General features: G+C 50.9%; 1 protein-coding gene across 5 annotated transcripts in view; it reads right to left on the bottom strand.

Annotated features, from left to right (window-relative positions):
* The window catches only part of IGSF3 (immunoglobulin superfamily member 3), a 94,170-nt gene that overhangs the window by 35,238 nt on the left and 38,137 nt on the right, over positions 1-20,795 (bottom strand). For all 5 annotated transcript variants that reach the window (XR_005081094.2, XM_037135101.2, XM_037135102.2 and 2 more), the window contains exons 3-4: positions 7,170-7,547; positions 4,494-4,904 (exon numbers count right to left, since the gene is read on the bottom strand). Coding sequence is in view for 4 of the 5 variants with exons in the window: in XM_037135101.2 (XP_036990996.2) it covers positions 4,494-4,904; positions 7,170-7,547 (789 nt within the window). In the remaining variant the exon portion in view is untranslated. The remainder of the gene's footprint in view (positions 1-4,493; positions 4,905-7,169; positions 7,548-20,795) is intronic.

The following is a 20,795-nucleotide window of genomic DNA, read 5'->3' as shown; positions in this document are numbered from 1 at the left end:
CTCCAGCCCCGGCCTGGCTCTGTCCCCTGCTGTCCATCTTTCCCCCTCCCACCTGGGCTGTGTCTTGCCCCATACACCTATTTTTCCCCCCATGTACTAACTTTATTCCCCAACCTGTTGAGCACAAAACACTCCACAACACCAAGGGCTCCTTCCACTATGACAGCTGCTGCCTCAGCTTCCCTTTCCCAGAGACCAGCCCTAAGAGACATGGGCTGACAGAGGCAGGTCTTTCTGTCGCCCTCCGTGGAGATGGGCAACCTGCGAGGGCCATGCTGTCTGCCAGACACCGGCTCTCTGGCCAACCGAAGTACCATCATTTATGTCTCAGCACCAACGGTAAAAACGCACCCCTTCCACATGAATGCCCTGAAGACGTGCAAACAGGTGCCCTGGACCGCAGACCTTTCCATTCCCTGGGCTGGTGGCTCTGGCTTTCTTCTGGCAGCTGAAGACTCTCACTCATGCAGCACCCTCACCACGCCCCCCCACAGTCCTTAGGGTCCCAGGCTGCAGACACGACCTTGACAGTGCCCCAGCCTCCTTTCTGTGTAGCCATCTGCCCTTGCTGATACCCAGGCCGTTAAACCTCCAGGAACTGATCTGCACTTTTTGCAATACCCCCTCACGCCCCAGCTCACTGGAATTGCCTTCTGGCCCTTTTCCCACATTTTGCTGACCTGGCAAATACACCGATGACCCCCCTCTGCCCCCATCACAACCAGTGGGTTTTCCCCAGTGGGCCTCAGCCTCCAGACCCGGCCCCTCCGGTGCCTTCCCTCCTGCTTCTCCTCTTGCCTGACCGTTCGGGTTCCCTCTCTCACAGGGACCTGCTCCCCCGACCACTTTGTCCTGCGGCTGTTCCCCTGGGCCCTCATCACTCCCAAGTTCAAATCTAACCGAGCTCTACGTCCAATGACACGCTGGGCGTTTCACAAACTGAGCGAATGTAAGAAGAGTCTGCTTGCAGGAAGGGCTCCTTGGCTAACATTTACGGGGGGGAAAAAAAAGACAGGAGCTCTGCCACTCATAGGGAAGCAGAGACTCTGGGGCAGGACTTCGCGTCTCCTCCTTGCAGTCCTCGGACTCACCCTGAGTCCCAGCCCAGGCACCCAGACAGTCGAACTCCCCCTCCCACGGTGCCCCCCCCATTCTTTTTGCCTCCAGCACCCACTCGCTGCCTCCCTTCCAGGCCACTGGCACTCACCTAGCCCTGGTCTTATTGGCCCTTCCCTACCTGGCCTCTCGAATTATATCCAACCTGTTCGACCAGCCTCTAGGTGGCCTCCAGGTTTTACTTTTAAACTCAGACTTGACTGGGTAGCCCCCCCCCCCATTGAAACTCTCTGTCCCTCTGCCCCCAAGGGTCTGCAGCAGTGGTTTTCAAACTTTACTTGTAGGGGGACTGCCCTTTTTTTTTTTTATGACATCTGCATTTTATTAAAAAACAAAACAAAACCCCACAGGTTGTCAAGGCACAAGCCATGGTTTGCTGACCTCTGTTACTCTAACAATGGACCATTACCTTTGAGTCCCCTCCTAGAAACCTTTGGGGCCCAGGTTTGCTACGTCTTCATTTGATTTACTGTATTTGTGTTCTCCCAACATGCCCTCATCTTGTCTATACATTAAAACAATTTACGTTGCACTTAGAATTGCCTCTATGAGTACAATGTGCTTACTTCCGACTCACAGCCCACAGCCGACACCCACACCCACGGCAGCAGCGGTAAATGATGTCCGATGAGGTGACAGCCGTCCGGACGCTTGGCCGCAGCTGAAGGACCCTCCTCGCGCACTCGTGCGGCTGTTGGCAGGAGGCCCCAGGCCCTCAGCTCGAGCCTCTCCCCACCCATTGCCCGAGTGTCCTCACGACATGTCACATGTCTGCTGACCTCCTCCAGAGAAGCACTCGAGTGTGTACCAGCGAAAGCCAGGAGTGGACGTGTGAGTGGGGCCGGGCTCTGGTGGAGGGGGCAGAGCAGACCAGAGTCCTGTGCGGGGAGACTGGGGTGTGTGGCTTTGGGGAGAGCGCAAGGGGCAGCCACCGGGACCCTGTGCTGAGCCCTCCCCCGCACCACAGAGGCCATCTTTCTTGGATCGGAGCTTCCTTTCCTCATACAAAATCTTTTGTGCCCAGTATAGAAAGCGCTTGGTTGAATCAAGGGGGATCGAACCAGGGGTGCCCCACGCCCTCCCCCAGCACCCCTGCAGGCACACATGCACACCAACATGCGTGCACACCCACGTGCAATGTCTCAGACCTCTAAGGGGGTTCTAAGCTTCCAAGAACAGCTTGAAAATACTTAGCCCACAGAGTCAAGGCCAAGGTGCACATTACAGTGCACGGGGCCTCCGGCTGCCCTTCCTCTCCCCACGGATCCCTCCCGGCCAGGACTGCACTTCTCCTGCCTGCCACACGTCCAACAGCCTCACGCCTCTCATCCTGCTCCCTGTCAGGCCTCCAGACTCGGCTCAAGGCATCGGCAGTGTTGGATTTCCTGGGTGTGCCGTAGCAACTGCCCCGTCCAGGGGAGCTTGTGCCTGTGGGGGCACTTTCCAGTCACGGCCTTCACGGAGCGCGCCACACACGACCCTAGTGTGGCACTCAGCACACCCCACCCTGCCACCGGCTTTGCCGCCCATGAGCTCCCCCTGAGCAGTGACCACGTGCAAACCGTCTTTGGACCCCCACACTGCTGCCACCACCCCCCAGTGCTGCAGGGGCCCACGAGGTGCTTGCTGGGACGCCCTGTGGGAAGGCTGAGCCGCGGCTGCAGGCTGTGAGCCAGAGCAGCACCGACTGGCACCCGGAGTGAAGCCATCGACTTCTGTTCCATTGAGCTTCTCCTTGGCTGGCTCAGTCTGGAGACGTTCGCTGGGCAAATTAAAAAACACCTAATTCCAAATTGGTAAGATTAAAATAAAGGAGATTAGCTGATGCAATCTACTTTAAAAGCATTAAGACTCAAAATTTGGTCCAGACTTTCGAAGCTCATATTAAAACCATCCAAGGAGGGAAAAGATAAATACGAAATGAAGTATAGGGCCTTCTGCAGATTTCTTAGCACTGGAAGACCCAGAAGCTGCTAAAAGCTCGGGTCCTACAGAGCAGAGATGCTCTCTACTGAGGATCCCAACCCTTCTCCCAAAAGCCCTCACACCCACGATGTCCAGGGAACCACAGCTGCCCCATTGCCCCCTGGAGCTCTGCTGGACAGAAGAGAGACCGTGCAAACTGACCTGGGAAGCGTGCTGGAAACCCAGCCTCCCAGGCCCTGGCCCAGCAGCCTGACTCAGGACTCTGAGCTGGTCAGGCCCCGGAAGCTGCACTGGTAGGTCAGTCGGAAGCCCTGCTCTGGAATGGCGGCAGGACTCCGTACGGAGCGAGGCCACTCGCCACAGCAAACGGGAGAGGGGGGTGAGGCTGCCCAGGGGCTCCACCTGCACCCACCGTGCCCACAACCCACACTGCACTCACCAGAGGTCAGCGAAACGCCGGGAACGGCTCTTTGGGCCACTCACGACACCTCGTTAATGGCACAATGACCACCTCAACCAAAGCCAGGCGACCCCAGGCCCGTGAGAGCCTGCCCGCAGCCCCGCCAAGGCACCAGAAGCAGCTCTTAGCTCTGATGGGGAGCCTGGCAGGACACAAGTGCAGTGTGACAGTGGGGGGCGGGGGGCAGGGGAGTAACAGGAGAAGCAGGGGGAGCTCAGCTCGAGGTGCAGCCATCACCTGCACCCAGCCCTCAGGCAATCCCCGTTCTAGGTCCCTTGAGAAGGACAGGGACGGTGGCACCCAGAGCTCTGGGGCCTGGGCTTGCAACATACCCTGCGACTCCTCCGGGGCCCCCACCGTCAGGCCCCCGAGCATGACATCTCCCTGCCACCGACTTCCCTCCCAGAACTTCTGAAGAACTGGGAACCCGTGACAAAGCACTGGGGAAAGCCTAAAACATCACCAGTGAAATACTATAAAAAATAACCATTTACGCCAAAATGTCTCTAGCTCAGGATGTCATGCCTAGGCTGGAGGGCTCCTAATCTCCAATGTTCTGGAAACAGGATTTGCTACCGGAGGCAGACGATGCCCGCAGAGTGGGCAGGTGTGGGCTAATGGGGGCCCAGTCAGAAGACACAGCAGTTTCTGTGACACCTCCCAACATTTAAAACAAACTTGTAGTTCAAGGAAGGGTAAGACGCCACGTAGGGTAAAGGAGCCGCAGACTCCGTGCAGGTTGCAGAGCCCCCTGCCATCACCAGGGTCAGCCTGGGCAGCTCCTCCCTGAGACTCGCTTGCAGGTAGGTCTCAGGATCCCTGGGGTCGACACCTCCCTCAGCTTCCTCTGGTTGGAGGAGGCCGGACCATCTCCAGCTGCCTGCGAACACCTAGTGCACTTCCAGCGGCCACTAAAGACGGTGTCCGCACACCCTCCCCACGTCGGACCACCCTCACCACCAGGTGGAGAACGAGGACAAGAGAGACTGACCTGTGGGCTGCACGGTGACCACGGTCCCCTCGGACCGCTTTCGGGTCATGGCGAACCACGAGCCGTCGGGATCTTGGATCCACTCGGCGGCCTCGCAGTAGAACTCGCCCTGGTCGGAAGGCTGCAGGTGGAAGACGGTGAGGCGGAAGGTGCTGCTCCCCAGCTTGTCCAGCCGCACCTCCCCCAGGCTCTGCCGCTGGGCGTACTCGCTGCTGGAGTGAAGCGTGAAGTCTCGGCTCAGGCCGATGACCTCCACGGGCTTCTCGCTGCCTCTCTGCCGGAGCCAGGCCACGGACAGGTGGCTGTGCTGGAACGTCTCGGTGGCCGCCTCGCACGTGAGCTCCAGAGGGTCCTGCTCCACTTTGTGCAGGGTCTGGGGCATGGCGGCGGCCTGCAGGGAGTCCGGGATCACTGCAACACAGACACACGCACGGTCACGATGCAGCCGCAGAGTCTGCGCAGTCCCGGGACAGACCGGAAGCTGTCCTACTGTGGGCGCATCGGGAGACTGCTGGGGAAAGGGCAGGCACAGGAAAAGAGGAAGACCAAGCACGAGATGGACGGACTCGTAAAAGAAGCCACAGGCCTGAGTCTACAGGAGCTGAGCCGGGCTGTGGCAGACAGGACGCCGCGGGCGTCACTCACCCACGGGGCTGTCAGGAGTCGGAGCCGACCCCACACAGCCTTCCACCGCTGGTGCGAGGCTGCGGGTGACCCCCGGAAACTGCACAGGAACGGCAGTTGCCCATTTGGCCTGCGACTGCAGGTTTTGGGCAATTCCTCCTACCTGCCTGGGTATTTTATTAACACTCAGACAAAAGGTGGGTTGTATTTCATTGTACCTAATAAGTGAACTCCCTGATAGTTCTTTGTTAAAAGCATTTTCTTTTAGGTGAAATTGGGTCTTATTGCTCATTCCGGTATTGCTTCAAGATCCTGAAATTGGCTTCTGAAAGACCTTCGGATGGAAATCATTCCTGGAACATGGGGAGTTTTATGTTTCTATATGATTTCATCTTTTCCTCCCTTCCAGCCACCTCTCCACATCCCCTGCCCACTGACTTCAGCAATGCATTGCACCGAGAGGCTATAAAAAAAAACAACCCACAAAACATGTGGAGGGGAAGGGATATAAGGGGGATAAATGGTCATGGAAAAAAAGGCACAATAAAAATAAATAAGTACAGCCCTGGCTGGTGTAGCTCAGTGGATTGAGCATGGGCCTGCAAAGCAAAGGGTTGCCAGTTTGATTCCCAGTCAGGGCACATGCCTGGGTTGCAGGCCAGGTCCCCAGTAGGGGACACATGAAAGGCAACCACACATTGATGTTTCTCTCCCTCTCTTTATCCCCTCCCTTCCCTTCTCTCTAAAAATAAATAAAATATTTCTAAGAATAAATAAGTATATAGCAAATACATATATTAATTAATTAATTAATTTGGTAGCAAGAAGCATCATCATCACTTTTTCACAGGTTCAATTTCTGTATCATTCACGTGACCCCAGAAGGAAGCCCCAATATGGGGGTGACTCGGGGACGTGAAGAGTCCCCTGCGGCCCCTCGGTCAGAATTTTCCCCTGGGGACGCGACACCCCACCCCCGACTGATGAGGACACCCCGGTCACAGCCAGTGTGTGTTTTCTTGCTGCACCCATCTCAGATGGGGTGCAGGCCTCCTGTTGGGGGTTCAGACTTGGCAGAGAAAAGAGAAGTCACCGAGGAAGCTGGAGGTGGAGGGCGTGGGCGACGGCAGTGATCGCCAACGGGAAGGGTCACCGAGTCCAGTTTCTCCGTCACAATCAAGCCTGGACATTACGACCTGGGCAGCCTAAGAGAAAGACCCCGACAGTGTTGGCCCAGTGAGATCCCACCAACGCTGGGAGTCGCCAGGCCAGCCGGGGCACACGCCACATTCACGGGCCGGGACCTCCGGACGCCCAGTGTGGACGGGGACGGCGGCTGCGTCCGCTTCCTGATTCGGCGACGCCGGGCGCCTCAGAGCCCGTCCAAAGGCCCATTTCCCAGACGCGCCGCCTCTGTCCCAGCGGGCAGCTCACACGCGGTCATCCCCCGTCATTTCTTCAGATCGCCGGCCACACACGTCCTTGCCCTACACTTTCATATCCCCTTTCCCCCGCGAGCGGCCGGTTAGCCTTCTCCGGAATACGCAACATCTGTTTCAGATCCTTTTAAGCTTCAGCCACAACCTTCTATTATTGTGTACAAAGGGACACACACTTGGTATTCACATTACTGGTTGATCTCTAAAATATGTGGGGAGGTTTTGGGGTGTTTTTTTAAAGTCATTTAAAGCTGTACTCTAACAGAAGTAACAGTGTTGCGGACTGAATGTTTATATCCCTCGCAAGGCTCGTTGGTTGAAACCCAATCCCCGGGCCGTGGCATTTGGAGAGGAGGCCCGTGGGAAGCGAGCAGGTCCTCACACGGGGACCTCAGAGGGCTCCCTCATTGCCCGTGTGCCACACGAGGATGCAGTGATAAGTCCGCAACCTGGAAGAGGGGTCCCACCAGAGCAGAGCTGACCAGGCCGGCAGCCAGCGTCCAGACCGTGTGAAGCGAATGCCTGTTGTCTGAGCCGCTCAGGCCACGACAGCCTGGACTGACCGCGACACCCAGGCGGGACACTGACCGCACGGACACGGGCGTCTCCTTACCCACGAGGCTCATCTTGGCGCTGTAGCTCCCGAAGTACTGCTCGTCGGTGTTGGGCGTGTAGCACTCGTACTCCCCCGCGTCCCGGGCCTGGAGGTCGGTGATGTGCAGTAAGGCCGAGTCCCCCTGGACTCTCTCCACGTAGATCTTCCCGCTGCGCACACGCTGCGTGTAGATGGCGTACGGGAAGGAGGAGTCCACGGTGCTGACGATCTGGACCTCGCGCTCGGGGGCCGAGGGCAGGTAGATGGACCACTGGAAGTTCTGCTCGGGAGGCCCCTGGAAGCCACTCACGTTGCACCAGATGGTGACGTGCGAGCCCTCCGTGCGGTACAAGGGCCCTTCCTGCACAGCGACGTGACGCTGAGCTGACACAGCACCTGCAGGGACACAAAAGGTTTGCTTACTGCTCAGACCGGAACGCAGGGCAGGCAGCGGTCCTCAGAGGGCGTGCTATTTTCGTGACACAACCGTCACATAAACAGCTTACTGGCCCTTTCCGAGGCGTCCTGTGATCTATAAATATTAATTAAAACACCCCGTGTGAAGTGCTGTCCCTGACTGGCATACATGGGAATCTGATTGTGCAAGGACGTGGTTCTGCTGCTTATTCAGCAGTTGACCCCTGGGAATGTCATTTAGTCCCTCTCTCTGTCATTTATGTGGCATTTTAGAACTGCTTATTCATGCTGTTTATGAGGGTTTTTACTAAAACGAGCAGGAAAAGTTGAATCCTTGCCACACATTCAGAGAGAAGCGAACAAGGCAACCTTCCTGCAGTCGGGCTGAAATGAAACCCTCCCTTCTGAGTCACAGGGTTGGGGGGCAGGATGGGGCCCTTTCTTCAGTGCTGCCCCCTTTACTCTCAGAAGCTGACTCCCAGCATGCCCCACGGGGGAGTGGTCCTTACTTCTTCCCCCTGCCGTGGACAAGGCAGGTGCTGCAGCCCAGATGCCCACATTGACCGCAGAGGGAACCAGGCGGGAAGATGGGCGACAAGAAAGTGAGGCTGCCCTCGAGATCGCAGCTCCGGTTCGCCCACCGGCCCTGCCTTCCAGCTTCCCCAGGGTGACCTCTGCCCAACTTCCTCATGTTCTTCTGCACCCAGTTTCCCGGCAGACTGGGGATGGGAAGGCAGGTGGGTTTCATTTCCCATCCCTGCCAGCACAACTCTGATTCTGCCTGAGCCCACGAGAAGGTGGGAGGGGACAGCCTGTTGGCCTCGCCCTGGGCAGCAGCTGGGCACGGCAGTGTGGAGAAATGGCAGGCCAGATCTGGACGCAGTGATGCTGGGAATTGGAACTGGCTGTGTCCTCCTGGACAGGATGCTTTCCCCTGGGGACCTCGGTCTCCTCATCTCTGAAGTGATTTCTAAGAAGGCACTGCAGCAGACTAGCAAGTGTTCCAATACTGGCTCTGTCCCTCACTAGCTGTGACCTTGGATAAGTCACTTCATCTCTCTGAGCCTCAGTTTCCTCATCTGCAAGATGTGGATACTAATGTGTACCTCGGAGTCATCGAAGAGACTAAGATACAGTCCATAAAGCCCCCAGCACAGGGCCTAGCCCATAAATGTCCTCAGTGAAGAGCTGAGATCCCTTCTGGCTGGAACATTCTGTACCTCAGGATTCACAGAGCACAGGATTTGGCCAGTAGTCCCTTGACAATGACACCCTCTCTGGGCCACCCACGGCTGCAGCCCACTCCCCTCCCAAACGGAAGCACAGCCTGCAGCCAACCTGGTGTAAACCTAGCTTAGTTGGATCCAGCCTGTGAGCAGCCCGGGGGACTCCAGTCCAGTGGGCTCAGCTCTCAGCCCCACCCCGCCCCCATGCTCCAAGCACAATGATCTAATATGTAAAATCCCAGACTTGCAAACAGACCCTACGAAGAAAGGCTTGTGGCTTGTAAACTCTTAACATGCACAGAACCTCGTCTCCCAGACAAAACCTTCCACTGAACCCCAACTCAACTCCAGCAGTAGAAACGGAGAAACTGAAAACCTGGGGTGGGGGGGCGACACATCAGCAGAACCAAGTGGCATGGGGACTCACTTGACACATTCTGCTACAGCCTTCATTTCTCTATTGAAGCCATCGAGAAGGCAGCTCATTCGCTATTTTCAGTATGCTAAACTTGGCTGTGTAACGTTTTGACTGCACACTCCTCCCATGATGATTTAAAAAACTTACATAGTGATTTTGAACAAATGTTTGCAGTACTCCAGGACCACAGAAACTCTGAAAACAATGTAACCACATCAATAACATTCAGGTCTCCATGCCTCCCAGGGCTCCACCCCCGGGCCCGGGCAGCCACAGACCCTGCCCACCGCTGCTAAGAAGGCTGGAGGCAGGCCAGGCCCAGAGAGCGTTGCCCTTTACAGAACGACTTCCCAGCCTTGGGCCCAGACTGCAGTCTGCTGGGGAGCTTTAGGATGGAACACTGCGTGGACCCTCCGGATGTGCCTGGCCTGGCGTGAGCTGGGCATTGGGATTTTCAACAACTCTAACACCTAGCAGGGCCAATGCCTTTCGGCAACTGTGCCTGGCCAGTGCCAGCTGGGCACCCAAATTGAAGAACCTATGCTAATGTAAGGCTCTCAGCAGCTTTAAGCTCTTCCCTTCTGCAAGGAATCTCCATCGATTTGGATCAAAAAAGTTTCTTTCTCTTCTAGTGGAGGGGCAGAAGAACACAGGCCCCGCAGATGCAGGCCCTGCGGACGCTGACTACTGTGACGCAGAACACCCAGACAGCTCGCCCAGCCTGCACTCTATTTGCAGAGCTCACAAAGGCACCTGATCCCTGCATCTGGCACATTACCCCCCTGAAAGGTAAACAGTGTCAAGTGGCCTGAATGAGCCAGGGGCCATCAGGGTCAAAACAACTTGTCCAAGCCGGAAGCCGGTTATACACAGCCCTGACAAATAAATAAATACTGGAGTGTACTTCAACCACACACACTCGCCTGTACCTGCTAATCAAATATCTCCTTCAGTTCCTTCCCTGGAAATAATGCCTTTCTTAGGAAGTGGACCTTATGATGGAGATAAAGATAAATTTTTTCTTCTCAGCAGCTTGATGCCCCTTCCACACCCCATGCTGCCCATGTGCTTCTCCTGGCACCGGCCCCGCTGGGCAGCTCTCGTCCTCCTGACGCTGCTGCCTTCCCACGTGCCAGCTCGGGGCCCTGACCCCGCCGCCCTCCGACCCCGCCGCCCCTCCCGTCTGCCCGCTCAGCTTCGAGTAGAAGGCTCCTCTGGGCTGGGATCACCGTTTTTTTTAAATAATAATTTTTACTTTTGACAGGCTTGTGCTGTTTGAAATACTTTGCAGTAAACAAATATCACTTATGCAATTCAAAAAGTCGAAGTTATTATATATAACTGTAGGAAAAGGGCTGGACACAAATGGCAGGAGAAGCGTGGAAGATAAAAACAGGAACAAAAACAAGGGCAACAAATAAAAAATAGTAATGAATATGGTAGATACTAATCCAACTATATCGGTATCTTTTGGTCAGTGGTCTAGAGCACAGTGGCAAATGCAAGGCCTGCGGGCCCAGTCCGGCCCTCCACCTCGTCTCTCCCCGGCGGCAGCGCCGAGCTCTCACTTAACTGTTGAGGAGCAGTCACATGTATCCAGTCCTAACATTCCATTCTGCCCTTTGAAGGCAACCACAAGGCTGATGCGGCCCTGAGTCTGACACCCCTGGATGCACTGATTAGAAGACAGACATTGTCAGAGTGGAGCAAACAACACAAGCCACTGTATCTTGTCTACCAGAAACTTTAAATATAAAGACACACATAGATTATAAAGAAATGGGTGAAGAAAAATATACCACCGTAACATTAATCAAAAGAGAGCAGGAGTAGCCAGATTTATTTCAGACAGAGCAGACTTCAAAGTAAGGAGCGTTACCAGGGATGAAGAAGGACGTCATGTAATGATAAAGGAGTCAGTTCTCCAAAAAGACGTAACAATTCTCAATGTGTATGCACCTCACGAAGCAAACCACACGACGCAAAACCAGACAGAAGCGAGGGGAGAAGCAGATGAATCCACTCTCCTAGTTGGTGACTTCGACACCCCTCTACCAGAAATGGACCGCTCCGCCAGGCAGGAACTTGGGGAGGACACGGGGGAACTCAGCAGCACCATTGACCGAGTGGATACAATACGCGCCTACGGAACCACTGCGTCCCACAGCAACGGAACACATGTCCTTCTCAACCCTGACCCTGGTCTGGGCCGTGAAACACGCCTTAACAGATTGAACAGATTAAAAATTGTACACTGTCCAGACCAAACTGGAACTGACCTAGAAATACATTACAGATTTACCTGGAAAATCCCCAAATACTTGGAGTTTAAACAACACTCTTCTAAATAACATGGGGGTCACAGAAGAAATCTCTACAGAAATTTTAAAATGTGCTGAACTAAACGGAAACTACAATACGACACATCAAAGTTGCTATGTGCAGGGAAATGAGTGCTTCGAGGGAAAACGATGGCATTGAATGTGTATATTAGAAGAAAGACCTCAAATCGATATTCTAAAGTTCCACCTTAGGAAGCTAAAAGGAAGACCAAAGTAAATCCAAAGCAAGCAGAATAAATGGTAAGAATTAGGGCAGAAATCAATGAAATTGTATATAGGAAATCAATAGAGAAAACCAGGAGCACCAAAGTCTGGTTCTTTGAAAAGATCAACAAAATCAGTAAGACTCTATGGTGGCTAATTAAGAAAAAAGAGAGGGGATGCCAGTTATAAGTGTAGAAAACAAAGGAGAGGAAATCACCACAGATGACGTGGAAATTAAAAGGATAACAAAGGAATGAATAACTCTATGACCACAAATTTGATAACTGAAATGAAAAAGATCAATTTCTTGAAAGACACCATCTGCAAAAACTTATCCAAAGAGATGATCTGATTAGGTCCATATCTATTAAAGAAATTGAATCAATAATAACCTTCCAAATCAGAAATCACCAGGCCCAGATGGGGTCACTGGTGAATTCTACTAAATATATAAGTTAGGACTTCTGCCAAGATGGAGGTATAGGTGGATGTGCCGTGCCTTCTCACACAACCAAGTTTAGAGACAACTAAATATTAGCAACAGAAAACACAGCCAGAACACGGAAAATTGAACTTTTCGGAAGTCCGTTAACAACAAATTCTTCAGTCTGACCGGTAAGGGGCGAAACCAGCGGCTGGTGAAGCAGGATTGCACAGGTCTCGGTCAGCCGGACTCAGGCGCGGAATCCAGACGCGCAGAATCCAGGCGCAGGGTTGGACCTAGTGAGCGACCACGGGGGAGACAGCGGGGGAGCGGTGCTGCGTGTTGACTGTGGTCGCGCATTTGTGCGTGGGCGGACAGGAGAGGGAGTGGGCCGTTGGACTGGGGCCAGGCGGGTCCCCGCGGCAAGCGGCAGGGAGAGCGCCGCCTTTTCCCTGCTCTGACCCCACCTCCACATACAGCGCCATAACCCAGCGACTCTGAGTGGCCCGGCCCAGGTGAACCACCTAATGCACTGATCCTCACCCAGCTGTGAGAAACAGCAGAGGGGGTCGCCATTTCCCCGCTCTGACCACGCCCGCACATACAACGTCACAACCCAGCGACCTGGGAGTCCAAGGCGCCGCTTCTCACACTTAAAGGGCCAGAACAGACCAAAAATGACGCAAAAATATCTCAAAACCCCAGAGCCCATAGATCTAAGCGATGAAGAAATAGCAAAACTCTCAGATGCACAGTTTAAAACACTGGTCATCAGGATCCTCACAGAACTGGTTGATTATACCGACAAATTAGACAAACATATGAAGGCGAAACTAATTGAAATGAATGGAATTGCACAGGACACCAATAGCAATGAAAAGGAAACTGGGACTCAAATCAATGGAGTGGACCAGAAGAAAGCAAATAATGGCCAAACAGAAAAGAGTCAAGAAGCAAGAATTCAAAGAAATGAGGAGAGTCTTAGGAACCTCCAGGACATCTTTAAATGCTCCAACATCCGAATTATAGGGGTACCAGAAGGGGGAAAGGCACAGCCACCAGTGGAAAACTTATTTGAACAAATAATAAAGGAGAATTTCCCCAAGCTGGCAAAGGAAATAGACTTCCAGGAAATCCAGGAAGCTCAGAGAGTCCCAAAGAAGTTGGACCCAAGAAGGAACACACCAAGGCACATCATAATTACATTAGCCAAAATTAAAATGAAGGAGAGAATCCTAGAAGCAGCAAGAGCTAAGGGGACAGTCACCTACAAAGGAGTCCCCATCAGACTGTTAGCGGATTTCTCAAAAGAGACCTTACAGGCAAGAAGGGGCTGGAAAGAGGTATTCCAAGTCATGAAATCCAAAAACCTACATCCAAGATTGCTCTATCCAGCAAAACTTTCATTTAGAATGGAAGGACAGATAAGGTGCTTCTCAGATAAGATCAAATTGAAGGAGTTCATCATCACCAAGCCCTTATTATATGAAATGTTAAAGGGACTTATCTAAGAAAAAGAAGATAAAGAAACATGAACAGTGAAAGGACAACAAACTCACAGTTATTAACAACCACACCTAAAATGAAAGCAAACTAAAAGGACAGCTAGATCAGGAGTGGAAACATAGAAATGAAGATCTCAAGGAGGGTTAGCAACAGGGGAGTGGGAGGAAGAGAAGGGGGGAGAAGGTACAGAAAATAAGTAGCATAGACAGTAGATAGAAAATAGATGGGGGGGCAAGAATAGCATGGGAAATATAGAATCTAAAGGAATTGAGACACATGGTCATAAACTAAAGGGGGGATAACGGTGGGGATGGGGGGGTAGGGTGGAGGGGAATGAAGGGGGGAATAGAACAACTGTAACAGCATAATCAATAAAAAAATTTTAAATTAAAAAAAATATATATATAAGTTAGAAATTATACCAATTCTCTACATTCTCTTTCAGAGGATAGAAGCAGAGGGAATAGTTCCTCCTAACTCATTCTGCAAGGGCAGCATTCTCTTACTACCAAAACCAGACAAAGGCACTCCAAGAAAAGAATACTAGAGACCAATGTCTTTCATGAACACAGATGCAAAAACCCTCAGCAAAACACTAGCAAATCTAATCCAAAACTTATAAAAAGAATTATATACCATAACCAAATGGGATTTATCCCAGGTATGCAAGGCTGGTTCAACATTCGAAAATCACTTAATGCAATTCATCACATCAACAGACTGAGAAAGAAAAATCACAGGATGCTATCAAAAGATGTAGAAAACGCAGTCGACAAAGCTCAGTGTTCCTTCCTGATGAAAACTCTCAGTAAACCAGGAATAAAGAGAAACTTTCTCAACTTGATAAAGACTAGCTACTGAAAAAGTGAATAAATAAAACCCCCCACGGCTAACATACTTAACGGTAAGAAAGCTTTTCCACTGAGATCAGGTGCAATGCAAGGGTTTCCCCTCTCACCCTTCCTTTGCAACATCATACCGCAAGTTTGCTGATAAGTAAGGCAAGAAAAGGAAATAAAAGATCTACCAATCAGAAAGAAAGACACAAAGCTGTTTTTGTCTGCAGATGACATGATCGCCTATATAAAAAATCTGAAAGAATTAACCAAAAAAACCCACAAAACCCTCTTGGAGCAAATGGATTATAACAAGGGATTGGAGCTAAGGGATTATAACAAGATTGCAGGATAAAGGTCAGTATACGAAAGTCAATTGATTTCCTATATACCAACAATGAACAAATGAAATTTGAAATGAAAAACACAATACCTTTACACTGGCACTCTTAAAAAAGAAATGGTTAGGTATAACTCTAACCAAATATGTATAAATCCCCATGATGCAAACCAGCAAAGTCAAATAACTAAATAAATGAAGGGACCGTCCATGTTCCTGGGTAGAAAGACTAAATATTATCAAGATGTCAGTTCTCCCCAACTCAGTATGTAGATTCAGTGCCACCCCAATCAAAACCCCAGCAAGTTATTGTATGGACATCTACAAACAGACTCAGGGGTTTATAGAGAGAGGCGCGGGACCCAGAATAAGCAACCCAGTGTTAAAGGAGGACAAAGTCAGGAGACTGAAGCCGCCCAACTTCGAGACTCGCAGTGTGGCAGAGACCATCTCTTCGACAACCAGTGCTCAAAACACCAGATATTCACATATAAAAAGAGAATCCAGACACAGACCTTATACAGTCCGTAAACATTAACTCCAAATACATCACAGACCTAAAGGTAATACGCAAAACTATAAAACTCCGAGAAGAAAACACAGGAAGAAACCCGAATGACCTTGGGTATGGTAATGACTTTTTAGACCCAAAACCAAAGTCACAATCTAGGAAAGAAAGGATTAATAAACCGGGCTTTATTAAAATTAAAAACCTGTGGCCCTGGCCAGGTAGCCTGGTTGGTTAGAGCATTGTCCCAACACGCTGAGTTTGCACATCCCGTCCCTGGTCAAGCACATCAAAGAATCAACCGATGAGTGCATCCATAAATGCAACAACAGATTGTTGTTGCTCTCTCTCTAAAAAAAAATCAATAAATAAAGGTAAAAACTTCAACTCTGCAAAAAATGTTATCATGAGAATTAGAAGACAAGCCATAGGCGGGAGGAAAATTTTTGTAAAAGGTGTGTCTGATAAAGGGCTGTTATTCAAAATATACAACACATCCTTCGAACTCGACAGTAAGAAAAAAAACCGATTAAAAATGGGGCAAAGTCTTTAATGGACACCCCATTAAAGTAGATATACAGATGGCACGGAAGCCTGCAGAAGGATGCTCCACCAGATGTCACCTGGGAGATGCAGATCACAGCGACAAGATGCCACTCCGTGCCTATCAGAATGGCCCAGCTCCAGAGCCCTGACGACCGAATGCTGGCAGGCCGTAGAGCATTCTTATCCATCGCTGTGGGAATGAGAATGGTGTAGACACTGGAAGACGGTTTCATGATATCTTTCAAATCTATTCTTCCCATGCAATTCAGCAAGTGTGCTCCTTGGTATTTACCCAAAGAAACTGAAACCTTCTGTCCACACAAAAACCTGCATATGGACACTTATAGCAGCTCTGTTCATATTTGCGAAAACTTGGAAGCATCAAGATGCCCTTCGGTAGGTGAAGAGATAGATAAACTGGCCCATCCATTCCAGATCACGGAATAATACCCGGCACCAGAAAGAAAGAAGCTATCAAGCCACAAAAAGACATGGAGGAAACTTAAACGCATATCACTAAGTGAATGAAGCCAGTCAGAAAAGGCCATGCACTGCATGAGTCCGACTACGTGACACTCTGGAAAAGGCAAAAGCGATGGCAACGATAAAAAGACCAGTGGTTGCAGGGGTTGAGGAGATGAACAGGCAGATTACAGAGGGTTTTAGGGCAGTGTAGATACTTTCTATGATATAATGAGTGATCCGTAGCTTTATAAATGTGTCCCCAACCTGCAGAATGTACTAGTACATCAAGAGTGCACCCTAGGGGAAGCAATGAACTTTGGGCGATTATGATGGTGTCTCTGTATGTTCGATCTTTAAAAAAAACAAAGTACCACTCCACTGAGCAATGCTGGTGATGGGGAGGCTGTGCCTGTGCGGGCTGGTGGTAGATGGAAAATCCCTGCACCTTCCTGTCAACTTCAGAGAGCAGTTTCTCCAATCAAGGTTTTTTAAAGACTTTTTTTTAGTAGTTTTAGGTTCATAATAAAATTAAGATAGATCTACTGTTGTTTTAGTCCTTAACTCTTAAGAAATTTGTTTTTGCCAATATATGACTGATACAGATACCTGTGAGTCTCAAGATTAAATTAAGAATTATATTACATGTACATGTGTGTGTGTCCTTCTAGAAAAATGTCCATACATTTCAAAAGATCTTCAACAAGATTCAAGACAAAAACAAAAATGAAAAAGACTAAGGATCGTTGCCGTACACAGTAAGTGGTGAGTAGGAAAGGCAAGTCCCTGGTCACATAAACAAACTTGTGATATCACTTAACTCACTTGTCAAGATGCTGCTGGTCCGAGTCTGCTTCCCCTTTTCCTCTGTGTGAAGCCCCAGATGAACCTGGCTAGGGGCAGCGTGATTCAGGAGTTAGTGAGCGGGGAGGGATGGCTGTGCCCGTGGAAGCCAGCTTCTCATGTGTTTTGGGGACCATGCCGGGGCTCGGGGACCCACATCTCTCAGCACAGAATCTAATTTCTGTGCTCAAGGTGCAGGACGGAGCGAATCACGGTGTCCGGGGAGCCGCCACTTGGCCATACTCCACATCCACTCTCCCAGCTGCGGGCGTTACTGCCACCCAAGCTCGGTCAGCACCCAGTTGTTACAAATCCTGGGAGGGACTCTAGTGTACTTTTTCATCTGTAAAATGGGGATAATGTAATGCACCGTACAATCTCACAGGTAACCCTAGAGATCCAATAATACCACGGAAGTCACTAAATGGATAATTTAAAATTCCATCTTATTTCTACCAATGTGAGTGAGACAGCTACCTCAAATAAGAAAAATCTTTGTAGGTATGAAAGCATTAAGAAGAACATTAATATTCAAATTTCAGTTAAAAATGCTAAGCTGCATCTGCAGTAAAATTTTATGTTAAAAAAAATGCCACATTTAGAAAATCAGCAAACCGAACATGAATGAAACCGGCATGAATCACCGAGTTCCGAGAGTGTGGGTGACCCCCCCCCCATTTCCTTTCCTCCATTTTCCCATGTGGTAACAACGAGCAGGCAGGAGCTGTTTCAAATGAGGAGTGACGAAGGTGACCTGCCCGTTGGTGTGCCTGGCGCAGTCCACACTGCTCTGCGGGCACCGTCCCCTTTCATCCTCACATCACCCAACGGGCCGACTTCCTTAGAGCCTCATCACCGACAAGGAACAACCTCCAAGGCAAAGTCACTGTCTCCAGGACCAAGAACACGACTCAGTCAGCTTAGGCTGAGGCTCCTATTAAACATGGTCGGCGACAATCAGAGATAAGTGACGATAAGTCCACCAAGTTCTCTTGCCAACCTGGTCCTGCCCACGGTGACAGGGAGCCTGAGGGCCTCAGGGGAAAGCGCCCAACAGACCAGGCGACCAAGTGCGTCCCCGAACGTAAAGACTCCCGAGAGATCAGTGAGGAAGCCGCCTCAGTGACAAGGTCTAGGAAGTCCTGCTTTTCGGCCTTCGGCCAAGGGAGGACAAAAAGTGGAATGGGCTCAAGAAGCCTTCTGGACCAGGGGACAGAGAGACAGACAGACAGACAGACACAAAGCATGGCCCTGACCAGCAACGACAGCTAGCATGCACTGGGCCTGTGCCACAGGCTTCATGTGGATGGGATTTAATGCTCACAGTGACCCAGCAAGGGCTGTCTTCTCGGGGATGTCACGTGGCAGCTGCAAAGCCTGCAGCACAGAGCGGGCTGTCAGTGGAGCTGGGCCGCAGGTGCTGGCACCATGAGAAGCATCTTAACAGAGAGAAGGCCCCTACGTCAATGTCACAGCCCTCCAGGGGTAGCCCAACCAAGGTCCACACACGGGGGAGCCGCTGAGCCAGGATGGCTCGCAGCTCAGCCTCCCGGGGCCGTGGGCACCAGAACGTGCTTCTGGGTCCTCATTTCCATTTACGTTTCCATAAAAACATCCCTTGAAACAGCCATCGACTTCTAGCTGGTAAGTGCAATGCCGCAACCCAACGGCAGCCACGAAGGATGGAGGTAATGCTGAAATCTTCTCCCTCCCTGACCTCTCACAGCATAGGTAGTCGCTGTGAGGCCTTGGCTGGTTACTTGACCTCTCTGTGCCTCAGCATCCTCATCTACAAAGCACTGTAATCTTCACAGTGTTGTTGAAGGAATAAACAAGTCACTACTTTAATACCTAGCCCATGGTAAGTACTCAGGAAGCATGAAGACACCAACCACGGTGACGCAGTGGTATGGATATTAGCTTTAGCTGGGACCTGATGTCTCCCACTCACCAGGGCAGCTGTATTTTCCAAACACGGCAGTGCAATGCCTCCTGTTCCGCAAGCTCTTCTGCAACATGACCGAACCACCAAGAGGCCACGTTTATTCCCTCCCCTTTGAACTGGGGCAGGTTGGTGACACCATATGATCTTCTAGGCTAGGTCATAAAAAGGGATGCGGCTTCCACACTACTACCTGGTGCCCTGTGCCATCATGTCCTGAGGCTGCCACGCTGCGAGGGGCCCGAGGCCCGTGGAGAGCCTGGTGGAGCTCAGAATCAGCAGCCAGCACCAGCCGCCAGCCCTGGGCATGAACCGGCCTCCACACAACTCCCGGCCGCAGCTGCGAGCCGCCTCTCAGCCTGGGAGTGTTCTCCATAGAGGCCCCAACACTGCGGAGCAGAGAGGCCATCACTGCTATGCACACGTGAGCTCCTGACCCACAGACTCCTTGAGCATAATAACATGATTATTTTAAGCCAAATTTTGGAGTAATTTGTTACACAGCAAAGACAACTAGGACATACACTATACTTTCAAGCAATGTATTTTGTTCATTTATCATTTTTTAAAAAAGAGAAACAGAAACACTGATTTGTTGTTCCACTTATTTATGCATTCATTGGTCACTTCTCATATGTGCCCTGACCAGGGATTGAACCTGCAACCTTGGTGTATTGGGATGATGCTCTAACCAACTGAGTTAACTGGCCAGGGCCTCAACCAGTGTATTTTGAATGCCTATTACATGATGGGCACCAGGACAGACACTGTGAGGGAGGAATACATAAGACATAGTTTTATCCTGAGCTGAGAATCCCAGAGGAAATACACATCACTAATTATCACTCTACAATAGCATGTGAGGGCAGCGAGGGGCCAAGTACAAAATTCAAATGGTGCAGAAGGAGAAAGCAAGTCCAAAAAGGCTTCCCCAAAGCAGAGACATCTGAGCTGGGCCTTGCTGGGCCTGGATTAGCACAAACTTTGCTGAGGTCTTCTGTCACATGACTGCAGGGCACACCAGTGCCCCGTGGGGACTGGGGACAGGGGAGGTGGAGAAAGGCGAGCTCAGAGAGTGAGGACACAGATTAGATTCTGAATCACTGCCCTGGGGCAGGAGGAGGGCAGAGCAGAGGGCAAGACTGGACGCTGGAAGCAAGAAGCAAGGAGACCAAATTCACAGTTAGGTGAGATAAGAGGAGAACCTGGCCTGGTTTCAAGTGCAAGAACAAAAATGTAACTCGTTCATTCCTTCATTCAAATCCCTAGCAGAACTTAAAATAGAGCTGTTCTAAAGACAATGATTAGTAAGTGTTAAATTATTGATACCGCTTCTAAAAAGGTGTGACCACCAGCTGCAGAACCAGCCAAGCAGGCTGCGAAGCCCTGACTCACTTCTTCCCGAATGGACTTTGATCTTGGGGACATTTGCTCCGCTGAGTCACTGGGCTGCCTCACTGAGCACTGCCGGGACCTTCGACAGGAAGCCCCGGGCTGGGTCCCTCCCACCCACCGGTCGCCCAATCCACTCCTTACTAAGTGTTGAAGCTGCCACCTACAGGACTACTAAACTGTACCCTCAGAAATATTTAAACATTCTAGTGTTCCATTAATTAGAACACTCACTTAC

Source organism: Artibeus jamaicensis, unplaced genomic scaffold (genome assembly GCF_021234435.1).
Source record: "Artibeus jamaicensis isolate MK-2021 breed Jamaican fruit bat unplaced genomic scaffold, CSHL_Jam_final scaffold_1689, whole genome shotgun sequence".
NCBI lineage: Eukaryota > Metazoa > Chordata > Mammalia > Chiroptera > Phyllostomidae > Artibeus > Artibeus jamaicensis.
This window is presented reverse-complemented; position numbering and strand designations above follow the sequence as displayed.